This window comes from Oryctolagus cuniculus, chromosome 5 (genome assembly GCF_051225735.1).
Source record: "Oryctolagus cuniculus isolate XC-2025 breed Fujian yellow rabbit chromosome 5, ASM5122573v1, whole genome shotgun sequence".
Classification (NCBI taxonomy): domain Eukaryota; kingdom Metazoa; phylum Chordata; class Mammalia; order Lagomorpha; family Leporidae; genus Oryctolagus; species Oryctolagus cuniculus.
In genome coordinates, this window is record NC_142871.1 from 62918404 (window position 1) to 62931071 (window position 12668).

General features: G+C 45.9%; 1 protein-coding gene and 1 long non-coding RNA gene across 8 annotated transcripts in view; one reads left to right on the plus strand and one right to left on the minus strand.

Moving 5' to 3' along the window:
• AFG1L (AFG1 like ATPase) overlaps window positions 1–750 on the minus strand; it is a 195382-nt gene extending 194632 nt beyond the window's left edge. For 6 of the 7 annotated variants that reach the window (XM_070073733.2, XM_089333862.1, XM_089333863.1 and 3 more), the window contains exon 1: window positions 426–749. In XM_070073733.2, the coding sequence (XP_069929834.2) occupies window positions 426–564 (139 nt within the window). In that variant the 5' untranslated portion in view covers window positions 565–749. Of the gene's footprint in view, window positions 1–425 lie in introns of all 7 variants that reach the window. The other variant, XM_070073732.2, reaches the window with a different exon arrangement.
• Window positions 751–804: 54 nt separating this feature from the next.
• Window positions 805–1753, plus strand: LOC138849626 (uncharacterized). Its single transcript, XR_011388596.2, has 2 exons — window positions 805–964; window positions 1124–1753. It is a non-coding gene; the product is annotated as an uncharacterized LOC138849626 (long non-coding RNA).
• Window positions 1754–12668: the final 10915 nt, after the last annotated feature.

The following is a 12668-nucleotide window of genomic DNA, read 5'->3' on the forward strand; positions in this document are numbered from 1 at the left end:
GGCCAGGGGCCTGCAGGGGTCCGCGGCACGGCTCTAGACCCTGCGCCCCATGGAGCCCGGAGAGTCAGGGAAGGCGCAGGGTGCAAGGGTCCCCAGCCCCGACCCCACACTTGAATCCCTTCAAGCCAGGCACTCTCACGCCTGCGCTCACCGGGGCTCAGCGCTCGGCTGTCGAGCAGGGAACTGTCTGGGGCGACCTCTGGCCCTCAAAATGAAAGTCACTCTGGGCTAGTTCCCTCGGTGCTCAGGGCTCCTTCACGGACAGGCAGAATAAAAGGGCAAGAGAAACTCAAACAGCTCTTGAGGGACCCTCAGCTCCGAAATGCCGGAGGCAGCTGGGGGAGACGCGGGAAGAAGAGTGACCCCAGAGGCTTCTCTGATCCTAGGCACAGTCGACTCACCCTACTCATGACACAGTCACTGACCTTTCCAAAGGGGCTTCCCAGGGGCGGTGGCGGGAGGAGCAGGGGCAGCGACCCAGGCCCCGAACCCCACACATTTCCCTCTCAGCCGGCATTGCGTTAAGGAGCGCAGGGTAACCAAGGGCGACCAGGAGGCCGCCATCTTGGAGGAAGAGGAAAACTTTATTGAAACCCAGAACAGAAACGGTGGCACAGCCAAATGCAGCCGTGCTCTCCGAAGGCTCCTCCCGAGCGGGAGAAAGAGAGCGACTAGGGAACGTGACCTCCAGTAACCAGAGAGACGGACTGGACTCCCGTGCCCTTCAGTCCTTCCGGGCGCGGCCAGCGTGGACTACAACTCCCAGCATGCAATGCGCCGCCTGGGTAGGCGGGGCGAAGGGTCGATCTTTCTGTGGGCGGGAGAGGAGAGTTCTCCGCCCTCGCCAGCACTTAGGGAACCCGCAGTGTTGAGGGATGGGGGGGCGAATATGACGTGTATCTCATAGCCATCGTGGCCTTTGCATTTAGCGCACGTGACTGATACTCGGAAACCCAAATAACAGGTAGGTGGCTCAGTGTACTCTCATGTTTGAACAAAATATTGATATTACCTCCTCACACCCTCCTAAGTGGTAGCCCCCCACCCCTTTTTTATTTTTGCTTAGCATCCAACCCATGCCTGGCAGGGTACCTGAAATGTCTCCTACCGCTTTTCCTGGCAGTATCTGAAAACTATGAATAACTCCCGAGTATGGCCCACTCTGAAAGTGTTTTGAAAGATTTTCTAAGTGACGTGGGAAAGGCGTGGCTCCAAGTGGCTGTGGGATGGTGTGTCTGAAAGGGAGCTTCTGGATGAGCAACCCTCCTGCGATGAAACCAGAAATGTACAGACATCAGGGAAAAGCTCCGAGGAGAGAAGAGGCTGGCAGTACGTTATGCCGGGGTGGAGAAAAGACAGAAGCAATACAAAATGTTGTGCAACCCTGAAAGAACTCTTTGGGAAATCAGGGAGGTGCTTCCAGAAACTCAACTTTGAACTAGAGAAGAAGACCTCCTGGGGCCAGTGTTGTGACACAGCAGGTCAAGCTGCTGCCCATGAAATCCGGCTTCCGGATGAGTGCTGGTTTGAGTCCTGGATGCTCCACTTCCAATAGCAGGCCTAGAAAAGCAACAGAAGGTGGCCCAAGTGGTTGGGCCCCTGCCACCCATGTGGAAGACCCAAAGTTCTTGGCTCTTGCCTGGCCATTTTGGGGAGTGAACTGGCAGATTGAAGATCTTTATTTCTCTCTCTCTCTCTTTAGCTCTGCCTTTCAAATAAAATAAATGTCTTTAAAAAAAAAAAAAAAAAAAAAGACGGGGCCGGTGCGGTGGCATACAGGTAAAGCTACAGCCTGCAAGGGCAGCATCCATATGGGTGCAGGTTTGAGTCCTGGCTGCTCCACTTCTGATCCGGCTCCCTGCTAATGTGCCTGGGAAAGCAGTGGAAGGTGGCCCGAGTCTTTGGCCCCATGTGCTTACGTGGGAGATCCAGAAGAAGCTCCTGGCTCTTGGCTTCGGTTTGGCCCAGCCCTGGCAGTTGCAGCTATCTGAGGAGTAAACCAGATGGAAGCCCTCACTCTTTCTCCTTCTGTGTCTCCTTCTCACTCTGTAACTCTGCCTTTCAAATAAATAAATCTTTTTAGAAAGTGACGAATGGTTGTGACATCTTAAGGTCGAAACCAGACTGAAAATATCTAGAGGAGGACAAATAAAATAATGAAGGAAATGAGAGAGTGGTCAGTGGATAAGGCACTGTTTTAGGAATCAGGACATACAATCATACCTCATGGAAAAATAGAATTTAACAAATAAGGTTATTTGATGTAAAACAATTTTGAAATCCATGCAGTTTTTTCTCATATGCATTTTCCATAAATTTGTAAAAGACCTCTGTATTTGGACTCTGATAAAGATTTATTTGCTTATTGGAAAGGCAGAGTTAGAGAGAGGCAGAGGCAGAGAGAGAGGTCTTCCATCCGCTGATTCACTCCTCAAATGTCCTCAACGGCCAGAGCTGCACCAATCTGAAGCCAGGAGCCAGGAACCTCCTCCAGGTCTCCCACGGGGACGTAAGGGCTCAAAGACCTGGGCCATCTTTCACTGCTTTCCCAGACCATAGCAGAGAGGTGGATCGGAAGTGGAGCAGCCGGGCCTCGAACCAGTGCCCTCACAGGATGCCAGCACCACAGGCGGCGGCCTCACCTGCCATGCCGCAGTGCCAGCCCCTTTGTCTCTAACTTAATCTCTGCCTATTTTCCTTATCCAGGACATTAGGGTATTACCTGTCCTAGCTACCTCACAGAGGCTGTGTGGGAATTAAGTGAGATAATAAATATGCACAATGGGTTGAACAGATGTGGTTGTAAATAGAAATTGAAAAGGATAAGGTCAAAGTCTAAAGAAGGGGATACCTAAGCCACATGAATTCCTGATGTCTAAGAACTGTGGAGATAGAAATGCACTCTAAAGCTTGAAAGTTGTTAGGGCAGAGGTTGGGCATTTGTACAATATTTAAGAAGCCCCTTGGATTTTGCCCAGGTCCCAAATCAGACAGAGTGTCTGGTTCAAGTCCCACCTCCACTTTTAATCTACCTTCCTGTTAATATGCACCCTGGGAAGCAGCAAGTACTTGGGTATCTGCCTCCCACATGGGAGATCTGGATGAAGTTCTGAGTTCCTGGCTTAGGTCTGGTTCCTACAGGCATTTGAGGAATGAACCAAAAATGGAGGCTCTCTCGGAACTTTATCTGTCTTTCTGTCTGCCTTTCAAATAAATGAATGTATTATAAAAAAAATTTTAAAAGATTAATTTGTTTTCTTGAAAGTCAGAGTTACAGAGAGAGAAGGAGAGACAGAAATGTTCTGTTTGCTGGTTCACACCCAAAATGGCTGCAATGCCGGGGGCTGGGCCCGGCTGAAGCTAGGAACCAGGAGCTTCTTCTGGGTCTCCCACATAGGTGGCAGGGGCCCAAGCACTTGGGCCATCCTCCACTGCTTTCCCACACAAGTTAACAGGGAGCCGAATTGGAAGTGGAGCATCTGGGACTTAAACCAGTGCCCATACTCGAACCAGTGCCCTTATGGGATGCCAGCACTGCTGGCAGTGGCTTTACCCACTATGCCACAATGTCACCCTGTAAATAATCTTTAAAAAATTAAATAAATATTTTAAAAAAACAAAAAGGAGGGAGAAATTTTTAGATAAATAGAAGAAAGTGTTTCATCAGCATAAACACTTCATGTAGCAAAATTTATGAGCCTCATTAAAGGCAAAAAAATTCAAGTAGGATTTAAATGGATGATATGGTTAGTTCCTTTTTTTTTTAAATTTATTTATTTGAAAGTCAGAGTTACACAGAGAGAGAAGGAGAGGCAGAGAGAGAGAGAGAGAGAGATGTCTTTCATCCACTGGTTCACTTCCCAATTGACTACAACGGCCAGAGCTGTGCCAATCCGAAGCCAGGAACCAGGAACCAGGAACCAGGAACTTCCTCTGGGTCTCCCCGCTAGGGTGCAGGGGCCCAAGCACTTCAGGCCATCTTCTACTGCTTTCCCAAGCCATAGCAGAGAGCTGGATGGGAAGTGGAGAAGCCAGGACTTGAACTGGCACCCATATGGGATGCTGGCGCTACAGGCATCTGCAGGGCCCCTAGTTAGTCCCATTTCTAAGTTCATGCAGTTACCACATTACGGAGGGGCTCTGGGCAGAGATAGATTGCAGACGGGATAGGCCGTTGGCGTGACCCAGCCAGGAGACTGCTTCCTTATGCCGTTGTTGTTCCTCTCTCATTCGCCTTTCCTTAAGGGGAAGAGGATGCCCTAATACCAGGCTCGCATTTCCCATTACCGCATCTGTAACCTCCACCACAGGGCACGGCAGCTCTGGCCTTCCTGTCGCTCAGGGTGTTCATTCACCGCAGGACTCCTCTCCCGCTCTTTTCTTCACTCTCAGCCCACGACATCCAGTACTTCAGTGAATTTTGTTGGCTCCACCTCCAAAATTACCGAGAACCCCTTTACTTTTCACTACCAGTGTTGCTGGTTGGAGCCTCCATTGTCTCCTTCCTGAATTATTTCAAGTATCTACCAACTGGTCCCCTTGCTTCCACTCTTGACCCCTACGGTGTGTTCTCTGCACAGCAGCCAGATGTATTTTCTGAAATTCTAAACTGACTCGTGCCACTCTCGGGTTTAACACTTGCTAGTAAGTGCCTTCCCCATCACTCAATTATCAAAACAGCCTACTTGCCTCCTGATGTTGCCTCCAGTAGTTCTCTGATCTCATCTCAACCCAGTCTTCCTCCCCTCCCTCTCCATTCACTTTGGCTTTCCTGCTCTTTCTGGACTCAGCAAGCCTGCTGCCTGCCCCCAAGCTCTCTCCTGGAATGCTCTTCTCCAAGATCTCTCCTGGGTTCACTTCCTTCTGTCCTTGTTTCCTTGGAACACCTTCTCAGCTAAGGCCTTCCCTAAGGACCTCTTTCATAGAATTTTTTTTTTTTTTTTTTACTTTTATTTGACAGGTAGAGTTATAGACAGTGAGAGAGACAGAGAGAAAGGTCTTCCTTCCGTTGGTTCACTCCCCTAATGGCCGCTACAGCCGGCGCTGCGCCGATCTAAAGCCAGGAGCCAGGTGCTTCCTCCTGGTCTCCCATGCGGGTGCAGGGACGCAAGCACTTGGGCCATCCTCCACTGCCCTCCCAGGCCACAGTAGAGAGCTGGACTGGAAGAGGAGCAACCGGGACTAGAACCCGGCACCCCAAACAGAACTAGAACCTGGGGTGCTGGCGCCGCAGGCAGAGGATTAGCCAAGTGAGCCTTGGCGCCGGCCTCCTTCATAAAATTACCATCTTACCCAGGGCTCCTTTTTTCCCCCAGTTTTATTTTCTCCACAACAGTAAGCACCATCTGACTTATGTCTGTTCTGTTCATTGCTGTATCACTAGGTTTCAAAAGACCCAGTAGACATTCATTGAATCACTGAATGGATTGTTTTAGTAAGCACACAAAATTTGTCATTGCCTTTCTGCAAAAAAACGGATTTTACTTGCTTCATGAAATCAATGAAGCTTCCAATACTTTGAGCCCTGCATTTTAAAAATGAATATTATCATGCACATTTGAGGTTTACAACATAATGTTGTACACAGAGATAGTAAAATAATTACTATAGTGAAGCAAATTAGCGTATCTGTCATCCCACACAGTCATTTCCTTGTGACAACAGTAGCTAAAATCTTATCGAACAAAAATTTCAGATACTGGAGTCCTCATGTTATGTATTAAATCTCTAGAGTTGATTATTATGTCTGCTACTTTGTATCCTTTGGCCTAAACCTTCCACTTTCTCCCACTCCCCATGCTGACCCTGGTAATCACTGTTTATTCTTTATCTCTGTATATTTGACTTTTTTATTTTTGGGTTCCACATGTAAATGAGATTATGTGATATTTTCCTTTCTATATTTGGCTTATTTCCCTCAAAACAGTGTCCTCCAGGTCCTTCCATGTGGTAGTAAGTGGCAGGATCTCCTTTTTTAAGGCTGAGTAATATTCCCTTGTATTTTTATACCACATTTTCTTCATCCATTCATCTGTCAGTTGACACATTGATTGTTGCTAAAACATGGCTATTGTGAATAACTCTGCAATGAACATGAGTGCAGAAATCTTTAGGAGGTGGGTGATTTCATTTCTGTCAGGCATATACCCAGAAGAGGGATTGCCAGATCATATGATAGCTCTATTTTTAATTTCCTTAGGAAGCCCATACTGTTGAGTACATTCATTTTATTTACTTATTTTTATTAACTTAGAAGGCAAAGAATCAGAGTGAGAGATAGAGAGCTCCCATCTGCTGCTTCACTCCCCAGATGCCTGTAACAGCTACCGCTGGGCCAGGCCGAAGCCGGGAGCCTAGAACACAATCCAGGCCTCCTACATGGGCAGCAGGAACCCTACTACTTGAATCATCACATGCTGCATCTCAAATCACACAGTAGCAGGGAGCTGGAATCAGGAGCAGAACCAAGGTGTGAGCCCAGGCACCCTAGGGATGCAGCTCTCCAGGTAGCATCTTAACCACTGCGCCAAACATCTACTCCCCGTGAAGCCCATTTTGCCAAATAAAAAATACTTTTTCTTTTCTTTCTTTTTTTTTTTTTTTTTTTTTGACAGGCAGAGTGGACAGTGAGAGAGAGAGACAGAGAGAAAGGTCTTCCTTTTCCATGGGTTCACCCTCCAATGGCTGTTGTGGCCGGCGTGCTGTGGCCGGCGCACTGTGGCCGGCACACAGCACTGATCCAAAGCCAGGAGCCAAGTGCTTCTCCTGGTCTCCCATGGGGTACAGGGCCCAAGGACTTGGGCCATCCTCCACTGCACTCCCGGGCCACAGCAGAGAGCTGGACTGGAAGAGGGGCAACTGGGACAGAATCCAGCGCCCCGACTGGGACTAGAACCCAGTGTACCGGCGCCACAGGCGGAGGATTAGCTTATTGAGCCATGGTGCTGGCCAAATAAATAAAATACTTTTTAAAATTTTTTTTAAATGTTACATATCTTTTCATATTACTTGAAAGGCAGAGACACAGAGAGAGAGATGTTCCATCCATTGGTTTACTCCCCAAATGCCAGCAACAGCCAGGGTTAGACCAGGCCAAAACCATGAGCCAGCAACTCAAGCCAAGACTCCCAAGTAGGTGACATGGACCCAGGTACTCGAACCATCATCTACTGCCTCCCTGGATTCACCTTAACAAGAAGTAGATCAGCAACTAGAGGAGCTGGAACTTGAACCAGGCACTACTATATGGGATGCTGGTCTCCTTACATACAACTTTACTACTGGGCCAAGCACACACCCCTAAAGGTTAAGATTTTAAACACAAACTCAATGTTACAGAAGTAATTGTAGGGGGCCAGCACTGTGGTGTAGTAAGCTAAGCCTACACCTGCAACGCTGGCCTCCCATGTAGGTGCCAGTTCATGTCCCCGGCTGCTCCCCTTCCAATCCAGCTCTCTACTTATGGTCTGTGAAAGCAATAGAAGATGGCCCAAGTGTTTGGGCCCCTGTACCTACATGGGAGACCGGGAAGAAGCTCCTGGCTCCTGGCTTTGGATTGGTGCAGCTCCAGCCATTGTGACCATTTGGGGAGTGAACCAGCAGATGGAAGACTTCTCTGTCTGTCTCTCCTTCTCTGTCTGTAACTCTGCCTCTCAAATAAATAAATAAGTCTTTTTAAATTTATTTTTTATTTAGTAAATATAAATTTTCAAAGTATAGTTAATGGATTACAATGGCTTCCCCCCCCATAATTTCCCTCCCACTCATACCCCTCCCATCTCCCACTCCCTTTCCCATTCCATTCACATCAAGATTCATTTTCAGTTATCTTTATATACAGAAGATCAATTCAGTATATGATAAATAAGTCTTAAAAAAAGAAAAAGAAGTATTTGTAATACAACCCAAGAACACTTGTTTTCCATTTATTTATTTATTTATTCGCCATTATGCATTGCTTCCTCATAAGTACAAGATCTCCTGATTTAACAAAGAAATAAAATAGAGCTATGAAAAATAACATAATCCACTTGAAGACACATAAGGAATAACTTCACATGGAAACTAATACGTAATAACTTTTGGGGGCTGGAGTTGTGATGTGGCATAGCAGGTTAGGCTGCTGCCCGTGACACCAGCATCCCATGTGGGCATGGGTCGAGTCCCATCTGCCCCACTTCTGATCCAGCTCCCTGTTAATGCTCCTGGGAAAGCAGCAGAAAATGGCCCAAGTTCTTGAACTCCTGCACCCAAGTGGGAGACCTGGAAGAAGCTCCTGGAACCTGGCTTCAGCCTGACCCAGCCCTGGCCCTTGCAGCCATCTGGGGAGTGAATCAAAGGGTGGAAGATCTCTCTGTTTCTCCTCTCTCTGTAACTCTGCCTTTCAAATAGAATAAGTTTTTTTTTTTTTTTTACAAAAATCTTATATTTTCAAGAGTCAAGTAGAATCAAATATCCAGCATCTAAATTCCAAACATTTCTATTTAAGATCTGTAACCAAAGCTATAATTTAGCTTATTTAATTACAAAAACTGAATATGCCCAATTATTTTATTAACTATGGAAAATATAACTTCTAAGCAAGATATATGTATCTAAGTAAGATGTTTAAACGAAGTATAGATTTTGCTATAAGCAATCCGCTTCTTCTTAATAGTACACATTTGCTAACCTTTCAATAAAAGATACTGTTTTTCCTCTTGACTGAAACATTGTTTAATCTGTAAGTAGAGACTGGCCAAATACAGAATACTTGAAATCAAGTCCAGTGTTTAAATTTTTATTTTATTTCTTTTTACTCATTTCTAAGGACAGGTTAAAGGTAACTGTCCTGGAACCAGTGTTGTGGCGCAGTGGGTTAAGCTGTCATTTGTGATGCTGGTATCCCATATCGGAAAGTTGGTTTGAGTCCTGCCTCTTCCGCTTCCAAACCGGCTCCCTGCTAATGTGCTTGGGAAGGCAGAGGAAGATGGTCCAAGTGCCACCCACATAGGAAATCCATACGGGATTCTGGGCTCCTGGCTTCAGCTGGGCCAGTCCAGGCCATTGTGACCATCTGGGGAGTGAACTAGCAGATAGAAGGTCTCTCTCTCCCTATCGCTCTGCATTTCTAATAAATAAATCTTTTTAAAAAATAACTGGTTCTGTTTATTTTTCAGTTTTGAACATCCTTTATCACTTTAAAAAAGTTTGAATCATGATAATATACATGTATTTTCCTGTGTATTTCTTCCTTAAATGTTCCTCCTCCAGGTTTGGCCTGGCTGTTGTAAACATATGAGGAAGGAACCAGCGCATGGGAGATCTCTGTCTGTCTGTCTGTCTGTCAGTCTGTCGTTGGGAGATCAAGGTCTCTCAATCCTTTCCTTTGAAATAAAATAAATCAATAAATTTAAAAAGAATTTAAAATCTTTAAGACCCATTTTACAGCCTTCTAAATAGTCTTATTGCTCTCTGATTTTTTATTTAACATTTTTATATATATTTTAAAGATTTATTTTATTTATTTGAAAGACAGAGTTACAGAGAAAGGTAGAGACAAAGAGAGAAAGAGAGATCTTCCATCCACTGGTTCACCCCAGATGGCTGCAATGGCCAGTGCTGGGCCAATCGAAAGCCAGGAGCCAGGAGTTTCTTCCAGGTCTCCCACGCGGGTGCAGGGGCCCAAGCACTTGGACCATCTTCTACTTCTTTCCCAGGCCATAGCAGAGAGTTAGATTGGAAGTGGAGCACCTGGTACTAGAACTGGTGCCCATATGGGATGCTGGCACTGCAGGCCAGGGCTTTAACCTGCTGCACCACAGCACCAGCCCCTAAATTTTTATATATTTATTTTACTTATTTAATTATTTAAAAAAATTTTATCTGAAACATAGAGACAGAAAGAAACAAAGAGAGACAGACCTAGACAAAGATCTTTCATCTGCTCGTTCATTTCTCAAATGCCTGCAACACCACTGCTAGGCTAGGCAGAAGCCAGGAACCTGGAATCAATCTGAGTCTCCCATGTGAGTAGCAGGGACCCAAGGACTTGAGCCATCACCACTGCCTCCCAGGGCTCACGTTAGCAAGAAGCTGGAATTGGAAATGGAGCCAGGCCCCAGACCCACGCGCTCCAAAGTGGGATGCAGATGTCCCAAATAGTGTCTTAGCTGCTGTACCCAAACCTGCCACTTAACATACAGATTTTATTTATTTATTTATTTATGTTTTACACTAAAAAGAAAGGTTATTTATTTGAATGCAGAATTACAGAGAGAGAATGAGACACAGAGAGAAAGTTCTTCCATCTGATGGTTCACTCCCCAAATGGCCTCAACAGATGGGGCTGGGCCACACCGAAGCCGGGAGCTTCTTCCCTGTCTCCCATGTGGGTACAGGGGTGCAGGGACTTGGACTGTCATCCGCTGCTCTCCCAGGTACTTTAGCAGCAAGCTAGATTGGAAGTGGAACAGCTGGGACTCGTGCCCATGTGGGATGCTGGTGCCGCAGGTGGAGGCTTTACCAGTGACACTACAGTCCTGACCCAAAGATTTATCCATTTATTTATTTATTTATTTATTTATTTATTTATTTATTTTGACAGGCAGAGTGGACAGTGAGAGAGAGAGACAGAGAGAGAAAGGTCTTCCTTTGCCGTTGGTTCACCCTCCAATGGCCGCCGCTGCAGCCGGCGCACCGTGCTGATCCGATGGCAGGAGCCAGGATCCAGGTGCTTTTCTTGGTCTCCCATGGGGTGCAGGGCCCAAGCACCTGGGCCATCCTCCACTGCACTCCCTGGCCATAGCAGAGAGCTGGCCTGGAAGAGGGGCAACTGGGACAGAATCCGGCGCCCCGACCGGGACTAGAACCCGGTGTGCCGGCGCCGCAAGGTGGAGGATTAGCCTATTGAGCCACGGCGCCGGCCAATCCATTTATTTATTTGAGAGGCAGAATGACAGAGACAACAAGAGAGACGCAGAGATCGTCCATCTGTTTGTTCATTCCCTGAATGCCATCAACAGCCAGGGCTGGGCCAGGCTGAAGCCAAGAACCTGAAACTCCATCTGGATCTCCCAAATGGGTGACGGGAACCCAAGTACCTGTGCCATCATCCATTGCCTTCCCAGGAGCATTAGCAGGAATGCTGGATTGGAAGCAGAGCAGCTGGGACTGAAACCAGCACTCCAATATGGGATGCCGGCATCACAGGTGGCGACTTAATCCACTGAACCACAACACTAGCTGCCACAACACCCCCTTCACAGTTTCTAAATTTGTATGCCTCTTTATTATCTATAGAACAAAAAGTGTAATTTCTTTATGATGGTCCTTTAGAAAATCAAGGGCTGGTTCCTTCCCACCTTCCCATCTTCTATCATCTAAATGCTTCAGACCCAGATAAAACACCTGGCATATGTTATTTATTAAGTATTTTTCTAAGGTTTTTTTATTTGAGAGGTAGAGTTACAAAGAGAGGGAGAGACAGAGAGAGATCTTCCATCCACTGGTTCACTCCCCAAATGGCTGTAATGGCCGGAGTTGGGCTGATCTGAAGCTTGGAACCAGGAACTTCTCCTGGGTCTCCCATGTGAGTGCAGGGGCCCAAGCACTTATGCCATCTACTGCTTTCCCAAGCCATAGCAGAAAGCTGGATCAGAAGAGGAGCAGCCGGGACTAGAACCAGTGCCCATACGGGATGCCGGTGCTACAGGTCGGGGCTTAGCCCACAGTGCCAGCCCCTATTAAGTATCTTGTTTTCATAAACCTCTGTATATTATTCTAGAAAAGCTGACCTCATCTACTCATTTACCCCTCTTCATTTCCTAAGCATAATCTGCAACTTTTTTCTGATATTGTCAAAATCTGAAAAAAAATTCAATAAGAACAATTTTAACAAATAATAATAAATATGTAATAATTCCAGGGCAACTTCAAAAATGTTTCAGATTTAGTGTTGTATATCCATGTATTTAATATCCATCATTATACACACATTGTATACTTCATGTAGTATAGATATATAGACTTCATTCTCAGAGGACTTTAAAGACTTGATTTTTAACAATCATTTTATATATTAGGACTCGATGATCCTGGGAGTTACACTCAATGAGTTGTCCAAGGTAACACAGCTACTAGCCTTTCTTAAAGTTAACTGAGTAGCATAGGGACTGAAAGCTGATCTGTTTCATGAAGTAGTTCTTCAAATGGCGCTTAAATCAGATCTGTAGGAAGGAGGAAAGTAGACTATGCCACATAGGGTACTGACGGCTGTTCATTGGTGGTCATAGCCAATATAGTTTTGTTGAATGATTAGTTGGATTTGATACTATGCTATGGGCAATCAAAGGGACCTGTTGTTCTCTCAGTTCTATAGACCACTTATTTGGAAGAATTAAAGTGGATGTAAAGTGAGCCCATATTTAAAACTCAAAAATGCCATGATAGAGTGTGTGAACTTAGTTGTTTATATAAGTCTAGTCCTCGCTCCAGATGACTACACACAGAAGGAGTCTGATCTGGCCTAGACGTCAAAGGAATCAGTCCTTGCTTCAAATGGGCAGCTTGGGACAATTACTTGGATAAGATTTAAATCAAGGTAACTTGTAGTCACCCAACGTTACTGATGATAGAGAAGTTCTCAAGTAAGACTTTCTTGACCAAAAAAAAAAAAAAAAATCTTGCAT